At 40.9% G+C, this 18,777-nt stretch overlaps 1 protein-coding gene across 4 annotated transcripts in view; it reads right to left on the reverse strand.

The window, feature by feature from the left end:
* Positions 1-18,777, reverse strand: part of BEND7 (BEN domain containing 7) — a 104,485-nt gene that overhangs the window by 46,336 nt on the left and 39,372 nt on the right. For 2 of the 4 annotated variants that reach the window (XM_034765066.1, XM_034765057.1), the window contains exon 8: positions 11,300-11,350. In XM_034765066.1, the coding sequence (XP_034620957.1) occupies positions 11,300-11,350 (51 nt within the window). Of the gene's footprint in view, positions 1-4,387; positions 6,505-11,299; positions 11,351-18,777 lie in introns of those variants that run through there. The other 2 variants (XM_034765048.1, XM_034765037.1) reach the window with 2 other exon arrangements.

Here is an 18,777-nt window from a genome sequence, read left to right on the forward strand (position 1 = left end):
TTGTTTGCACACCCAGTCTCAGCTGCGACAAAACCATCTATCTCCTCGAATAGCTAAAGCTTTGCACAGGGTCAGGGCTGACAGAGCGGGAGTTCATCATTGCTACAGCTTGGAATTGGCTTGCTCTGGAGTGTTTCATGAAAGGGGTCTCTCCAATGGCCATCCTGCTGATTGACAGTTCTACCTTTGTTTCAGTGAGTGAAGGAATCTCCTCACCATCAGGTCTAGTTCTATGGCAATAATCCCTAGTTCTTATAATAACAGCAATATCATCACCACCACTTAATGGTCCTGTTTAGTGCTTTCCAACCAGAGATCTCACAGCAGTCTGCAAAAGGAAGATGATGATGATGATACCAGGCTGTTCTAGCTAGTGCACTTCTTCAGTAGATCTCAAAGCATTTTACAAAAGAAGTCAGCATCATTATCCCCATTTTTTTTTACAAATGGGGAAACTGAGGCACGGAGCAGAAAATAACTTGCCCAATGTTGCCAGCAAAGCAGTGGCGGAGCTGGGACTTGAACCCATTGTGCCAGATGTGGCAATTTCCTGCAATATCCTTGAAAAACCCTTATTAAGTTGAAACATTTTAGGGGTCTGTTGTATTTAATGCAAAGGTTATGTATTATTGTGGGCGAGGTTTATATGTCTTTTTATGGGGGAGAGGTGATGTGAACCCAGGGAAGTGTTATGAACTTCAAAGGACTGTACTGAACAATGGGTCAGACAACAATGGACTTTTGGGACACTGTCAAGTGATTTGCCTGGGGAATCTCTAGGGGGAGGTGAATGCAAATTTTCCACCTCCTGTTAAGCAAAGCCAACTGTTTTCAGAGCGAGGCCTGGAGAAGAGCACCATAGACTGATGATTACTTGTTCCCAAAGGCTCAAGATCAGAAACCAACCTGTACAAAGTAAAAACTGAGCTATTCATGGGGGGTGCTAGTTCTGAGCTAAAGCTGGCATGAACTGACCGCAGAAAACCCCCTTTGTGGGGTTTGAAGGACTGACTCCTATCAGAGCCCTTATTGGAGATGGGGTGATCTCATTAGCATATGTGTAGGTTCTTTTGTTTTAATATATTTTCTCTGTAATGCTTTCACCTTAAGAATAAATATGCTTGCTTAGAAAGAGCTCTGTAATAACCTGTGACTGCTGGCAATTACACTGTTCAGAGCCTTCCGAGAGAAAGCAAAGCACAAACACTGGCCTCTCTATCAGTCTGACTTGGTGGGAATATCACACTGCAGCCTGGAAAATACTCAGGTAAGGAGGGAGAAACAGGTCTCACCCAAGAGAGGTGATGGCTGGGGAGTCTGAAGCCTAGAGTGGGTGCCCTTGCTGGACCATGGAGGGGAAATGCAAGTGAAGTTAGGGTGACCAGATGTCCCGATTTTATAGGGACAGTCCTGATATTTAGGGCTTTTTCTTATATAGGCTTCTATTACCCCCCCATCTCCATTCTGATTCTTCACACTTGCTGTCTGGTCCGCCTAGGTGCAGTTGACCTAATCTGTGACACCCCGGTCTCCTGAATCCCAGTGCAGTGCTCTATCCACTGGACCTCATCACCTCCTTTTCCCAGCTAAAAAAATTCCTTTTCCAACATGAAATCAGCAGTTTTTGGTAGAGCTGGTGGGAATTTTTGAACCCCTCTTGCCCCCCACAAATTAATTCGATTACATTTACGACTGATGTGTTTTCCTCAACCCGCTCTCAAGTTGGTCTCAGGTGCTGTGGAATAGATCCCAAGAGTTTGAAAGTTTAGCTTCATGTGGTTTTTCTAATATCCCAAGGGCTCAGACAGCCTTTTCCTCTGAACCAACACGTCAAAGCCACTTACACTTCAGCTGGTTTTCTTCTTGTCTTGCAATTAATACATTTTTAATAAAGCTCAGGCTCCAGTTTCCTTTCATGTTACAGAGAGGATATCCTTTTCCTGTTAAGCTGCACAAGGATTTTTCCCCAAAGTAATAATCTCTAGTGTCCTGGAAATAGGTTAGCCAAACAACAAGGCCCTGGTCGCTGATGCTTTAATTGAAGCACAGGTGACTAGCTACGTTGTTTGCTAGCCTTTCCATAGCTGTCTCAACGGTGTGAAATGGCAGCCCTACAATAACATTTGATATTTATTTTTTAGTAGATAGCAAGATTGACCATGCATTGGCTTTTGATGGTATAATGACAACACTGGTTATGCTCTAATAAATTTGTTAGTCTCTAAGGTGCCACAAGTCCTCCTGTTCTTCTTAACACTGGTTATGTAGCTTAAGCTCCAATTTAGGTTTTGCAAAAATATTTTTAGAAGTTTACATTTCATATTTAGAGACATTTAAAAACAAAAGTTGACAAAAGTTAAAACAAAGTCAAATCGCACTGAGACAACCTAAGAAGTACAGTAACTCCTCACTTAAAGTCGTCCCAGTTAACCATTTCCTTGTTACGTAGCTGATCAATTAAGGAACATGCTCATTTAAAGTTGTGCAATGCTCCCTTATAACATCATTTGGAAGCTGCCTGCTTTGTCCACTGCTTGCAGGAAGAGCAGCCCGTTGCAGCTAGCTGGTGGAGGCTTGGAACCAGGGTGGACCGGCAGTCCCCCTATCAGCTCCCCGCTCCACTAAGTTCCCTGTGCGGCAGCCACCCAGCAGGCTACCAATTGCCAGCGGTTCAGCTGTCCCTCCCGCCACTGCCACGTGCTGCTCCTGCCCTCTGCCTTGGAGCTGCTCTCAGGAGCCTCCTGCTTGCTGTGCAGGGAAGGGGGGCAGGGGAAGAAGGGAGCTAATGTCAGGGTGTCCCCCTCCCCCCTGCTCCTGCCACCCGCTTACCCCATCTTCCGTAGAGCAGGGGGGACACACGACAGGGCTCAGGACGGAGGGAGCTTCCAGGCAGCAGCTGCTGTCTCAGCTTGCTGATCTACTTAAAAAGGCAGTGTACTTAGAGTGGTCAGTGTACTTAAAGGAGCAATGCTCATGTGTCTGTGTCTCTCTCTCTCTCTCTCTCTCTCACACACACACACACAGGGTGTGTCTCTGTCTCTCTCTGCCATGCTGTCTCCCCTCCCTCCATTCGTGCTGCCTTGTAGAGTGTGAGGCTACATTAATGAGTTAACCCTTGAGGACTCAGCCAATTGCTAGTTCATCATTTAGCAGCAAGGTATTCCCTGGGAAATATCCCACCCTCTGACTTCACCACCTCAACCAAGCTTCACAATCATCATTGCTGTGTACCAGTATTAAATTGTTTGTTTAAAACTTATACTCTGTGTGTGTATATATAATATTGTCTTTTGTCTGGTGAAAAAAAATGTCCCTGGAACCTAACCCCCCACTATTTACATTAATTCTTATGAGGAAATTGGATTCACTTAACATTGTTTCGCTTAAAGTCAAATTTTTCAGGAACATAACTACAATGTTAAGCACAGGGCAGTTCAGCAAAGTTACTAATGTGTGTGTGATTTGTTCCATCAAGCTAGATGAGCATTAATGGTAGGAGGTATGAAATACATTTGGCTCGGAAACCAATTTAATTACTTGGAAGACCGAAGTGAACACAGTTGAACAATTTTAAAAAAGATATTCTACAATTAAAAAAGTCACTTAACTGATTCAAGCTCTGTACAGGCATGCAAGATTTCAGAAGCTCAGTGCAACCTCTGAGATCTATAATGGAATGACCATCAGGCGTTTTACTATACAATTCCTCACAGGTGCTACTATATAAAATAGACAAGGTATGGCTGGCTGCTCATTCATTTCAATAGGCCATTGTAATTGACTGGTTATTACTAAGGAACATGTTTTCACAGGAAATATTTTCTAAGGCTAAACAATGTTTGATGAGGTGTGATACAGCAGAACCTCAGAGTTACAAACACCTCGGGAATGGAGGTTGTTCGTAACTCTGAACATTTGTTCTTTCAAAAGTTTACAACTGACCATTGACTTAATACAGCTTTGAAATGTCTATGCAGAAGAAAAATGCTGCTTTTAACCATCTTAATTTAAATGAAACAAGATAGAAAGTTTCCTTACCTTGTCAAAAATACTGGTTTCTCTTTCCTATGTGTTGTTTCCATAGAAGCGGAGCTTAACCTTTTAAGCGAAGATTATAAAGACACCTAATTTAATTAAAATTAGACTTCAGGCATATCAGCACTTAATTCTTATGAGATTTCATATAGCCATTTTTCTGATTGGCAGGCAAAATAGTTCAAAATTCAGATAGTTGGGGAAATCTTATTGCTATGGGTTTTTTCATAAGCTTCCCTGCAAATGCCATTTTTTTTATACAAGGCTGTTAAAATGTTAATAAAAATCTTTGAATTACCAGGCACCCCCTTCTGAAATATGGGCATCTAGTACATAACACAGAAGACACATGTTCAATTAAAGTAATTTATTGTGGGTTTTTCTTTTCTGAACTGACAAAGAGGGTTTTCCCAGAGATTGGTAACACAACACAACGTTATACACCATTTCACAACTAGCCCCTTGTTGTTTTATTAAGAACATAGTAATTTAAAAATATCTAAATATTTACATATTAATAAAACATATATACATAAGATTGAGATGCTTTACCTAAACATGGAATGATTTTTCTAATAAACCCTATAAAAAGATTGCTGAAGAAAGTCTGAACAGTAGTCACAGTAAGTAAACACAAAATGCAATTTTTTAAAATGTACAAAATGTTGATTCCATCAGTTAAGGGTTGTGACAGGTACCTGGCAGATTTGCTGCACAAGCTGTAGATTGCCACAGCCCTGCTCAGAAATCCAGACCATGGGGGAAGCAGTCACATCAGCCTTTGAAGGAAATGCTCTTTAAGGTCTGCAGTGCACATTCGATATAGTCCACAGTTTTAAAGAGAACATCACCACCTTTCATAGTACATGTTTTTTTAAACAGGAGGGGAAAAGATCAAAAGCCTGATTTTCAACGGTGCTGAGACTCAGGGGCTCCTGTTGGCTTCAGTGTTATTTGCGGGCAGTTCAGCAGTTGTGACAATCAGGCCGCCGGTCTTTATGCTAGTTAATGACCGTGACAAATATTTGTAAAAAGCAGCAAAAAACTTTAAATATTTTGAAAACAGGCCCACTCTCTGTAATAGCACTTCTGTTAAAACACTCGATAAAAAAGACCAAATAGTTTCAAGGAGAAAGCATCGTGATGGGCTGAAAATATACAAAGGAAAACGAAACACGATGGCAAAGGCTACTGCACTCTGTAGCGTTCCAGGAAACACACACTATTAGTTAACTGGCTGGTGATCAATATATCTGTGGGATAAGATACTTTCTATATTTTTTCTCTCTATTTTTTTTAAAGTGAATTTAGTGCTGGTGAAGGTGCAGAGTTAAAGGTGCAGAGGGCAGCAGGAGATGTCGCATAAGAAGCAGCGGTGCAACTTTCCCCACCCTGCCACATCAGTAAGCCTCAGTCCTGACCTGAAGGGACCACTTATAGGGTGAGAGGGTAATTCAATCTCTTGGTCAATTCACTCATCCTAACTGCTGAGACTCTCAATAGAGTGCTAGTAATGATGGTGGTTTGTATAGGTGGACCTATGTCCATAGGTCCATATATGTCCACAAGGGCAGTGGTTTTCAAACCGTGGTGTGTGGACCAGCAGAGGTCCATGAACCCTTTCCCTGATGGTCTACAAAATAAAATGTTTTGAGAACCAGGCAGTGGGGGATTCTGAGAGGCTGCGGAGGAGGTGGGGCAGGATGATTTTATGAAGTGAAAATGCTGGAGAACCACTGCACCAGAACTCCAACTCATTTCACAAATACATTCTGTATACCATCCACTAGGAAACAGACATTATCAGCATGTACCCTGCTCTATGGCCAAATACAGTGTGTGTCATGTTATTTAGACAGTGTAGGACAGGCAGTTTGTACCATCTCTCTTCAAACATAGTCAAATAGTGAGCAAAAAGGAAAAGTGAGTCTTCTGAACAAAAGAGGACTAACCAATCCCCCTAACCAAACATTCTTATTAGCTTCCTGGGCCCATGAAAGGGGGAGATTCCATCCCCACTCCCTGAACTGTTTATTTTACTTCTGTGTAATTGAAGATGAAATACAGTTAGCATGCATACAGTCACGTGGGAAAATACAATCAGGAAGAAAAACAAAGGCAAGGGAATTTATTCAGTTGCAGTGGATACCACACTAATTAGACAATGTACTGGATATTGAAAAAAAACCATCTCTAATTATGATGGAAAATCTTGAAACAATTTGGTGGCTTTATTATCCCATGTTTCATTAAAATAGGTGAAACAACTCAAACTTGAAGGGAAAACTGCACGGAACATCCCCCACCTTGAAGTATGCTGAAATGCTTACACAGATCTTGCAGGAATGTCATTCAAACTGAAGGATGTTTATATCTGCTAATGAAACACTGACGCAGAAAGTAAAATTTAAGCAGAAAAATCTGGTTTTGAGTCGACCAGCTTATCTGTTGTGATCTCAAGAATGCTACCTGAAGAAAGAGAGGATTTAAATAAATTAGAAAAAATAAATTATACCAGTTCAGTCATTTCCTAAAATTGTGTTCCAAATTAACCTACATGAGTTAAATATTTAGAGACTCAAATGTAATACTTGTGAGGTTGCTGAATTATGTGTGTTTAGATGGCCAGTGTTGGGTATCAGTTTAGTTGTCTAAAAAAAGATCCTATTATATATTGAATTTGTGAATAGAGGTTTTGATAGCAAAATGCAGAACACATGAAGTGAGGTGTAAAGTGTCAGAATATCGTACAAACCACACTACAGTGCTTATATCTTTGAAGTTATATGGCTCTAAAGAGGTGAACAAAGCACCGCATGAATTTTAAGCCTACAGCATATACTTTGGGTTATTCTTTGGAAAACTTGAAAAATCATGATACTGTAAATGCATATGGCAGAATAAAAACCAGAGATAAGTTGCATGATTATATCACATCTTTTTTAAAACCACATTAAAATATATTTCTAAACAGAACAATGGAAGACGGACAGAAGAATTACAACTATAGAAGTAAGAACACAGAGCATATAGGAGACAGACATCAATCAGTGTAAGAGGCAAATACAACAAGATGAAAAGGGAGGACTTGTAGAATCATGCACTGAAAGGATAAAGATTTATATTACAATAAAGCATTTATATTTAAGGTTTTGAAGAGGTTTCTAAGGTATCATTTTCTTCCCATTGTATTCCAAGAGAAAAGGAGGCAGGCCATACAGGATTGGCTCCTAGTTATTTTCTTATCATCTGTTTCTTTAGCAAGAGATCTTTTCACAAAGCTGTATCTCCCTGGGACCCAAAGACTGGCATTTGTACTCCTATAGTGGTCTCAAATTCTTTCACAACTTGAAATTCACTCCAGTGCAGAGGGACTATGCAAACCCTTCAGCACTGCTTAAATTTCTCGCTTGGGGCTTAAAGAGGACCTTGTAGCATCCCTGGACATACACATCCTTAGTGTGTAATGTTTCGGCTAAAGATACATAACCATCAGTGCTGAGGTTGGATTAGATTTGTTCCCGTTTGATATTTTAGGAAAGTGAGTCAGACTGGCGTTAATCCTCACTAATTCCAAATACGCAGTGTAAATCACATGCCAGGATCCGAACTCTTTTGTTATAGCCATCATTCCTTAAGTAGGAAAGTTAAAGATCCTAATGGGGTGCCATATATTCACTCTGCTAAATGTTTTTCCAATATCTACCTTGGTCTCCACACCACCAATCAGGGTAACTGGCTGCCTGGTCTCCCTCAAGACAGGTCCCTACAGTTTGGATTTTGGCAGGTCCTAGGCAGTCTTTTGCCTACACTGAAGTGAATATGGGATTGTAACTCTACCAATACTTTCTAAGGGACCCTAATCAAAGTTTGAAACAAAACCCAAGTTTTTAATAAGTTAAAATTTAACAGCCATAATTCTTCCAGTTCACTTTAAAGGTCTCCCAATTCACTGAATCCTTTAAGCAGAAGGAATAATTAGCATCAAAGATACTTTTTAACCACGACACGATTTGTGCTCCTAAACACAGAAATATGGCTAGGCAAAAAATCCTTCCTTGGTTTTAGAATTTAAAAATAATGAAAAATAATGAAACCTTTGGATGTCATATGATTTCCTGTGTTAAGCTAAGTAGTCCAGGATTTCCTTAACTGTAAACACAAAGGCTGAGGGATCTAAACCCCTTTGTATACTGGGATTCCTCAGCCTGTATCCCCAGTGTTCAGATTTAATTTTTTCCGCAGGGAAAAAGGAAGGGGTGAACGGGCACCTCTGAGTCATCCCTCTATGCAGCTTAAAATATTTTTTCGTGTCTATCCAAACTTTTTTCAATTCACTTGCTCTGGACTCTCTTGCTTCCCAATTTTGTCCAGTTCTTGGATACCCAGATAATAAGTGTTTTAAATATACACACCATAAATCGATTCAGCATTCCATTCTTGCTCCCAGTCCCACTTCCTGCTGTACTCCCTTCAAGTAATCCCATTCAAACTCTGTGTCAAAGGCTGTCTCTACATCATGGAAGACTAACATAATCCGTTTGCCCTTGACCATTACTGATTTATTATTTATCTTATGGTACTGCCTGAGGGCCCCCCTCACCCCCAGAGATCAAGGCCCCATTGTGCAGGGCACTGAACACACACACACACAGTACAGGAGCGCCTCTTCCCCAGAGAGCTTGCAATTTAAACACACAAGCCAGCTGAATAGATCACATCTGAAAAACTCTCCTTAAATGATCCACCAGTGACATCCCTGCAAAAACCAGCTATTGGTACAAGGGAATCTAATCTACAGGTGAGGATCGCTATAAAGGTTATATCTACCTCCTTTACCAGCCTCCTTGATGGAAGGCGTCTATTTTGGCTCCCTATGTCAGTAACCTTTATTAGAATTACCATAATTATATTGTCTGTATATCACTTAAAATGATTTAGTCCCAAGAATGGTAGAATATTAACTATTGATACAATCTATAAAGAGTCACTTGTACATATAGAATAATGTGTGTAATTCAAAAGCTTGGCTGAAAGCCTTTGGAGTTCACCTTTTTTCCACACATACAATCTGAAAAAGAAAAGGACTATTGCACTGTCAATTTAGGCATCCTCCCACAGATTCCAGGGAGATCTATATACTGCAAGACAAATATTAAGCCTTAGAATTGTGCACACATGCATATTCAAGGGTTTATGGGCACACATTCAAAAATACACGCTGGAAATCTTGCAGAAAAGAGAACAGGATTCCCAGGATGGAAATCTTGTCTCTTTACTAATGTGGCTGTCTCAATGCATCACATTCATTTTCACCAATGATGTAAGATGTGAAATACTAAAGAAACTACATTAGGCTCCAATACAATAATTCTGGTACTGAATAAAATTACTAGCGCAATGAAAAGATAACACTGCATAATAACGTAACATTTATTAGGGTTCTCCTTTACTAGAATTGCTTCCATCCCTGATAACAGACACAAACAGGATGTCACTTGAAAGAGACCTTTAAAACCAGAGCTTCCTGCATCTGTTATCAAATTAGTACCATGAAATGCTCAATGGGTAGCTAAGAAAGCAGCACTGCCGCTCCTATCAGTTAGCATGTGCTCCCAGCCCCCCATGAACAAGATTATAGCTGCTTCACTGGTCCTACTCCTGAGTAACTCCACATAGTCTGACAACAGGATTTCAACCACCAGTGCCTCACTGCTAGCAGCTCATGCTCCAACCCATAGCACCTCAGCACTGAGGATGTCTGAAGACTCATCACAAGCCTTATGTAAGAATAACTGGGAAGATAGTCTGCTGGGACACATGTTGCAATACTGCTCTCATGACCACCACAGAGCGTTTGTAGGGTACATTACAGCACTGTGGAGAGCTGCTGTCAAAGTACTACCCTGGATATAGCAATCTGCTAGCAGTAAACAGCCTACACTTATTCTTTACAGATGTTGCATGACTAATTTCCAAGGAATCTTTTTCATTAGTATTCATTATATTGTATTGATCTGAGAGAGAAACTGTAAACCCAATGTCCTGATCATTCAAGATTTTTATCACATTTTTCTCGGGTCTAGATATTAAACTGCAACTTGGTGACATTTTAAATGCAGGTAATTACCATCTATATAGTCAAGATTTTCAAAAGTGATTAGTTATTCCGGATGCCGAACTTGGAACACATGATTTTCAGAGGTTATGTGAAAATAACCTCTGAAATAATCAAGTCCTGGTAGGGTATCTCAAGTTCAGCACTCAAAAAAAAAATCACTAAAAAAATCTTAGCCTACCTACTTAAATTCCAACTAGAAGTTTCAATTGCACATGGAAATCTTCATCAGTTCCTGCCCTAGACTGTTGCACAGAACTAAAGTTTGCTGTTAAACAACTGCCATGTTTGACTCGAGGGTGGGTGCATTTTGAGGGAACGGGGGTGGGGGGAAGAGAGGGGTTAAAAGTGATCTTCCATATCAGATAAAGAGCTTTGCAATCCCTTTGTAAACCCAATATATTATTGCTAGTAGTACACCAATGCAGAACTGAAACACACTATGATACAAATTACTGTGCCAGTCCTTGGAAGTGATGTGGTGTCAAGAATTTTCAAAGTACCCAGAAATATCATGAATGAGCACAAGTTGCCATCTGGAGTCATGAAGATCACTTACTGGTTTGTGTCATTTAGCCATTACTGTCAAACTGGAGGTTTTATGAATAGGAAATCAAGGGGAAAATAGTGAAATTCTGGTGCACGTTCTCTCTCTCTCTCTTTTTTTTTTTTTTTTTAAACACAAGGCATTCAAAACTTAGACATCTGGGCCTTATGTGCAGATTATCCAAACTGTATATGCCAGGAATCGGCAACCTTTGGCACGCGGCCCACCAGGGAAAGCCCCTGGTGGGCCGGGCTGGTTTGTTTACCTGTAGCGTCCGCAGGGTCGTTCGATCGCAGCACCCACTGGCCGCGGTTCGCCGTTCCAGGTCAATGGGGGCTGCGGGAAGCGGCGCGGGCCGAGGGATGTGCTGGCTGCTGCTTCCTGCAGCCCCCATTGGTCTGGGATGGCGGATCACGGCCAGTGGGAGCTGCGATCAGCCGAACCTGCGGACGCAGCAGGTAAACAAATCGGCTTTCCCTGGCAGGCTGCATGCCAAAGGTTGCCGATCCCTGGTATATGACATACCTAGAATACTGAAATCTGCTTTATGCTAAATAAATAAAGAATTGGTACCTGATAAAAAACTTAATGCATTTTACCTGTTTGCAGTAGAGAAATGTCCAGTTTCTCATCGCAGTCAGTCGTCTCTGCTGATTACAAATATAAACAAGAAATCTCATTACTTTTACTGAATACAGGAATAGGATTAAAAAGCTACATACTGTAGAGTGCTTTTGCCATTCTCTATCTACTCTTCTCAGCTGCAATTTGCTAGCATCCAGTTAAACAGTCACTGCTTGTGCGAAAACGTCATATAATAAAAATGCAAATTTAGGAAAGGTAGTCTGGGTATTAATCCGTGGTTATGCTGGGCATTGGATTGGAATAATACACTACTCCCTTGAAGAACTCAAACTCCTGCTGATATAGGACGCTTACAATAATTTTGTAACTTTTACTTAACAACTGCCATCCCAGATCAGACCAGTGGTAACACTGAGGCTGGTATTCAGTCTCCAATGGTGGCCAGTATCAGATGCTTCACAGGAAGGTGCAAGAATCCCAAAAAGTGACCATTATGTAACAGCCTGCCCAAAAGGGATTTTTCCCCCCTAATCCTATTCAGTTTGGGCCAGATTTATAAAAGGATTTAGGCACCTAAAAATGCAGACTGGAACCTAGCTGGGTAGATTAGGCATCTAATTCATATTGAAAGTCAATTGGAGTTAGGTGTCAAATTCACTTGTGCACTTTTGTAAAACCCAGTAGGTCCTTATCAGCATCTTTAGGCACCTAAATCCCTTTGTAAATCTGGCCCTTAGTTGCTGGCTTATGTCCTGAAGAATGAGAATTTACAAGACTGATCAAAAGCCCACTGAAGCCAAAGAGAGTCTTCTCAGTGACTTCAGTGGGCTAAGGATCAGGCTCTATACCCCCATCTAATGTAACTTCAGATGTTCTCATTACACACACAAATTTCTACATCTTTTTTTGAACACTGCTAAGATTTTGATCTCTAGTGGCAAGAAGAGTAAACAGGAGTACCAATACACCATCTCTGTACTACTATTTCATGCATCACTCCTTATATATTGACATTTATATTTTTTTCAAAGAGGATCATGGTCATAAAGCAATGGGTACATTCCCACTGTAATGTGCCCCCGTCTTCGCAGATGTCAAAAACCGGCCAAAGTAATACAGATATATTGTACAACCAAATTCAGTGCACGTCCTTAACTGGGTTGTTTGTGCTGATTACCCTTAACAGTGTTGTCAAACAGCACCAAACTCATTGAAAACAAGGATTAGTTTATTTTTTAAATAGCTGAAGGTCTTAAAGCACTATGACCTGCTCAGAGCCAACATTAAACAGCCTTTTTCAGAGCCCTCATCCAGTGAGCTCCCTTGGCTCCCAACAGAAGATGTTTCAGATGATTATTGGGGAAGCAGGTCAAGCTAAGTTCAAGTTCACAAATAAGCAATAAACACCTTGACCCTCCAAATGCTGAGGCAGATCACCCTTCCACATTCCATTCTAAACAGGAAAATGTGGTTTGCTTTCAAACACCACGCCCATCAGCCATGAGCCAAATCGTACTTGTCTCGACTTCAATGGGCCTACCTGCATGACAGGGCAAGCAAGATTGGAATTTTGAAACTCTCTTGTATTCTTTGTTTAGAAAGAGTTTGGTAACTGTGGTAAACACTCCTGTAGCCACGTCCTTCAGACCTTTTTCCAAAATCATTTTGCTGCTGCGGAATGTGCCTGTCTGGCAAATGTGCACCTGCTATTTTGCTGCTTGCACAGAAGCATGTACGTGCAGGAATGAAGAGGTTAATAGAGAGGTTGCCCTTATTAGTTTTGCTGTCGTTATTCTCCTGAATCTAGATAAAATACTGGCCAGGAAAGCATAATGTTACTCCTGTGATTCCCATCCAACATAATATCTGCCCTTGTGTCTGCTGCTAAACATAAATCAGCACTAGCAAGCTATCTCACAAGACACATATGCCTTGTGTATTAATTACATCACGAAGAGAGGACCAGAGAAAGCTGAGGACTGAGAGGAGGGGCAAAGACACAAACAGAGGGGAAAAGAATACCACAAGAGACGTAGGAAGATGTGGTAATGATGGAGTGGAGGTCTCAACACATGGGTGAGACAGCACAGTCCAGCAAGGATTTAATATAAGTTTTTCTCCTCTCGCCCCCAGCATTTTCCATTGTAATCAGGCAGTGTTTAAAATAAACAATAGTACAATGATGCAACTACTATCATCATGTCAGGTGACTACTTCACACCAATCAGACCTGAAAAGACTGAGCACATTTCATAGTGCTGCTTCATTTTCCTTTATTATGTATGGTATTTAAAGGCTTTTGAGTTACACACAGTAAAATCATATTGCATGAAGAACTCTTACTCACTCTGTGCTTTAGGAGCATTTAGTCATACTGTACCAGCATTCCTGTCTATATGGAGGCTTTTAGCAACATACTGCCATTAAAGAATAATGGCTCATATCCTTTTCAAGACTTGAAAAGGATGAGAGGACTTATCACAAGAAATGTGTGGCTCATGCCCCATTTTTTATTATTGGAGACAGAGTGGAATAGCCAGAAGGTTTGGATACTAGTTTTGGATGCAGAGATGATGACAACAGCAGGGCTGTTTCCTGCTGAGACTAGCCCATTCATGGCCCTCCTTAAATCACTGTGCCAACGGCTGTGTCTCTGGATGTGTCGTCGCTGGCTGGTCCACTGGCCACCTACCCATATTCCCCTTTTGTAGCATGGCAAGACTACACAATGGGAGCTACTGCTAGTCAGGGCAGCTGTAAATCACAATGCAATTTGCATTGTAATTTATCCTGTTCTAAAAAGGGAAATGTATACATCTGATTTTTCCTCAACTTCATGTCCCTGGCCATACTCCCTCCCTCCCCAGCAGTTGCAGGGAGCTGAGCCTAGACGTTGTGGAAGGGATAGAATTGGCAGTATGATCCGGTGCCCCAGAATGCATACAAACATGTGGATTTTTTTTGGCTGTGCCAATTGCATGAAGTGGGACCAACAGTCAAAGGTGAAGAATATTATCATGCTAGTTTATTTTAATTATAACATCTATTTGTAGCGTTAACCTCACAGTCTTTTTTCCTCCCTTGTGACAGCCAACTTGTGAAATTTTGAAAAGACTGAACAAGGCCAATAAAAATTTAATGGCAATGACAGCTTTATTCTCAGATCTAATAAATTAAAAGAAAAAACCCAAGTCTCAGATCTAAGGCAATAATCTAATGGAACGGAGAAAAATCCAAAGCAAAATAAGACTATTTCCAGTTATGAAAAAATGTTATTGCTGATGCTAACCTTAAATTAATTTCTATTTGTATTAGGATAACAACCTTTCAAACCCTACCCAGGGGAAGTTTTTTCTAGAGAGCAAGCAGGGTTTTTTTAAAAGCAGTTTGTTGATTAGCCTTCCCAGTCAGAGACTATTCTGTACCTAATTCTAGGAAATGAGCCAAATATGATAAATAAGGTTGAAGCTGGACAACATCTAGGATCCTGTGATCAGAATATCATTTAATTTGAAAATACTCAAGAGGGTAAATACTAAAGAAAGCAGCACTAAAGGCAGATCCTCCCCATTCATTTGCTGGAGTTCTCAAGCTATTACTGCCACAGATGGCTAGGGGAATACACTGGCGTTTACACCATTAGCTTATCAAATTATCAAACCACAGGATTCAGCACGGAAGATTACTCATGAACATAATTTGTCATCATTTGGACATGCAAATAGCTACTTGGCCTAAATAGAAAACCCAGTCAGAGGGTGGACTGAATGCATCAGAGGACTGGTAATGGAATAGAGAGCCTTTCCCTTCCAAGTCAGCAGTTCAAATTCAGCCCAACTCAGTAGGGGCCAAACAGCTTTTGGTGGCATTTGTGAAAAACAACAGTAGTCTCAAGCCTGTCCACACACAGTTTGTGCACCAGCTTAGCTAGAAATTGAATTAGTGAAATTCGTGCAACCCACCAGTGTGGACACACATATCAGTTTAACAAAGTCTTAAACCAGTTTAGCTTAACTCAATTGCAAATAAGATCTTTAGGTACCTTGAAACTTAGGGTACGTCTCCATGGGGAGTTATTCCAGAATCAGAGCACCCATACATGGAGTTAATCAGGAACAGCTGTTCTTTAATTACACACACTACCTTAATTTGAATCAATTTTTCTATGTAGACAACCCCTCAGGCCTGATCTACACTGTTTCTGCACTGATCTTACTATTTCAGTAAAGGGTGTGATTTTGTATGGAAACAGTTACATGGGTGGACACAGTTATACCAATAAAAAAGGTGCCTTACAATTTGTTCCTATACATGTAAACAGCTATAACTATAGGGTTGCACTAGTGTAACTAAATCTGTTTCTATACCAATATAGTTAAAGTACTACAAAAATTGTGTAGACCAGAGCTTAAACTGCAAACTAGAAGTTGCATAAATCAATTTAAAAAAATCAGGTGGGTGAGGTAATATCTTTTACTGGACCAATTTCTGTTGGTGAAAGAACACATGTTGCAAGAAACCAGGATTTCCTGAACTCCCATTTCTGGCCTTCAAACAACACCCTTAGCCTCATTAAGCTTACCACCCACAGTCATATCTCCATTGCTGTGATGATCGATACTTCCCACAACATGCCTTTCAAGATCCATGGTCTGACACATGACTATCACAAGGTGGTGTACTTCAGCCAGTGCATCAAATGCACGAACAACAACTACGTGGGTGAATCTAGACAATCACTACACTCTTGAATGAGCTCACAGAGAAAAATGATAAAAGACAAAAACACCATATCCCTGCGGGGGTGAACACTTCGTACAAAATGATCGCTCTATATCTGACCTCTCAGTCCTCGTCCTCGAAGGAAAGCTGCACACAACCTTCAAAAGACAAGCCTGGGAGCTTAAATTCATAATTCTCCTAGACACCAAAAATCATGGACTCAACAGAGACACTGTCTCATGACAACAGTTTGTAACCCACTTTCTCTCCTTTGTCCTATGCTGCAAAGATCTTAATTGCCAACTTCATTTTGAATGGTTTCTTGCAACTTGTGTAAACTCCTTATGCTTAACAATCGGTTCCACCTTATATTTAACTGTGACACTCCGATTACCTTTCCCAGTACTGAAGAATAGCTCTGTGGAACTCGAAAGCTTGTCTCTTTCACCAACGGAAGTTGGTCCAATAAAAGATATTACCTCATTCACCTTGTCATTCTAATATCCTGGGGCCAACATGGCTACACCACCATAGTAAATTTAAAAATCACACATTTAAGTAAACTGGTGCAACTGAGGCACACTGAAGTCAATGGGAACTAGTCACCTAAATACCTTTCTGGCTATGGGCCTGAGAATTCAGACCAGACTCCAGTTTGGGTTCTACTTTCAAAGCATCCCCACACAAGTCATTGCCTTTGTTACTAGGTTAGCAGTCTATATTCTTACTCCTGGAGAGTCTAGACTGCTAACCTTGGTCTCTCCAAAGTAGGTGGAGCGTGTGGGAAGCTTGCATGGTCAGCACCAGCCGCGTATCTGTGCTCTCTAATAATGAATTTCAGTCTCTGGGTCTGACAAATAGACTAGCACCTTTCCCAGGCACTACATTCATTATGCAAAGTTTTAAAGTAAGAATAAAGAGAACTGGTTTGAAAACATGAAGCAGCATTTTGGAAGCTAGAAAGAAATTAGCCCCAAGGTGCTACAGCTCTGCTCTGAGAACTCTTTTGTTAGCGTGTTCTGCTAGGAAAATTATTACATAGTTCTGTGATGATGTCAAAACTGAGGACGAAGTAAATAATGAAGGAAAAAAAGCAACCACATACAGAAGGTGAAATCCTGGCTTCACTGAAGTCAATGGGAGTTTTGCCATTAACTTGAAAGCGACCGAATTTCACCTCCCGGCCTAGCTCTCCTCTCACTTACTCCACTTCTACTCCATTGATGCCAGTGGAATTATTCCTGATTTACAAGTGTAAAGATCTATACTCAGATTTTAGTTTTAGTACCAGTATATGTCAATTACGGGTGTAATTAAAAAAAAAAAAAAAAAAGTTTTACCAGCACAACTCCTAGTAGGGACGCAGTTATACCAGTATATATTATTCCCCTCTCCATATGGGAATAGCTAAACTTGTATAAAGCTTCGTTATACCAATATAACTGTATCCACACTGGGGAGATAGTGCCACTTCAACTATACTGGTACAACTTGTGTATAGACAATGCCTAAGTGAGAGGACAACCAGATCCAGAGAGATTGGGATGTAGGTGAAGGGCCAGTAGAAAAAACATACATTCAAATATAAGAAACAATATAAAATAGAGTCTTTACAACAATTCAGCTTCTATATACTAATTGGAAAATGGGACTATGGGTTACTGTATTTCTTTTCATTGTCCACCCACGCACTGGGTTGATCAGTTCTTGTCTCTGGACAGGCATAGTTAGTACCCCACCTAGTTTAGTATACTAGGCTCAGTTTCACTCATCTTTTCATAGGAAGCCTCTTACTGCTAAGGCTGAGATGCAGCATTCTCCAGTTCGGCTCCCCAATATTGGGTAAAGAGCATAGGTGGGAGTGGTTCCTGGTAGCCCCTCTTTAAAAGAAAACCCGTAAAATCATTGCTAACTCCCACAGTAGAGCTGCAGCGCTAGCTAACATCCTGGAGAGGCACACCACAAAAAGCAAACAAGAATGTTGGGAAAATATTCAAAACAAACGAAATCAAATTAGGTCAATGGAAAAAGTGACAAAGAGTCCTGTGGCACCTTATAGACTAACACAAGTATTGGAGCATGAGCTTTCGTGGGGCTTATGCTCCAATACTTGTGTTAGTCTATAAGGTGCCACAGGACTCTTTGTCGCTTTTTACAGATCCAGACTAACACGGCTACCCCTCTGATAGGTCAATGGAGTTCCCCACAAAAGTTCTTCTGCATCTCTGCAGATACCCCAAGGACCCCCAGTCTCTCTCCCTGCTCGCCTCCTCCACTGCACATATGAATCTTCATGTCATTGAAGACCTGCACCATAGTACCATTCTTCCAGTCAAGGAGGACTAGGTGGCCTTCTGAAGCCTTCATCAATGGCAGGAAAGGATGCTGCTGTGCAACGACAAGCAATCCGATGATTCTCACTAGCAAGCTCACCTCATAATCTCATATTCAAGGGCAGAGTTGGTTTGATAGTCTAGGGGATTTGGTAAACTCAACTTTTTTTTTTTTTTTTTTTTTTTTTTTTTTGGAAGAGGGGGATTATTGCTAGCAATCTGCCCTTCTTTCCTCCTTTTTGTTTCTATATCTCCCCCTCCTTTCTTTTACTCTCTTGCACTTTTCTGTGCATTTCCCATTAGTGTTGACAGAACTGTGCGATAGAAGAATGCCTCAGCTTTTGCAGTTACCTCAGATACTTGCCTAACCGAATGCTACAGACAAAGCTCAGGACTGAAAATGTTGGCTCTTTGGTGCATGGATCCAGCAAACGGCA

Source organism: Trachemys scripta, chromosome 1 (genome assembly GCF_013100865.1).
Source record: "Trachemys scripta elegans isolate TJP31775 chromosome 1, CAS_Tse_1.0, whole genome shotgun sequence".
Lineage (NCBI taxonomy): Eukaryota > Metazoa > Chordata > Testudines > Emydidae > Trachemys > Trachemys scripta.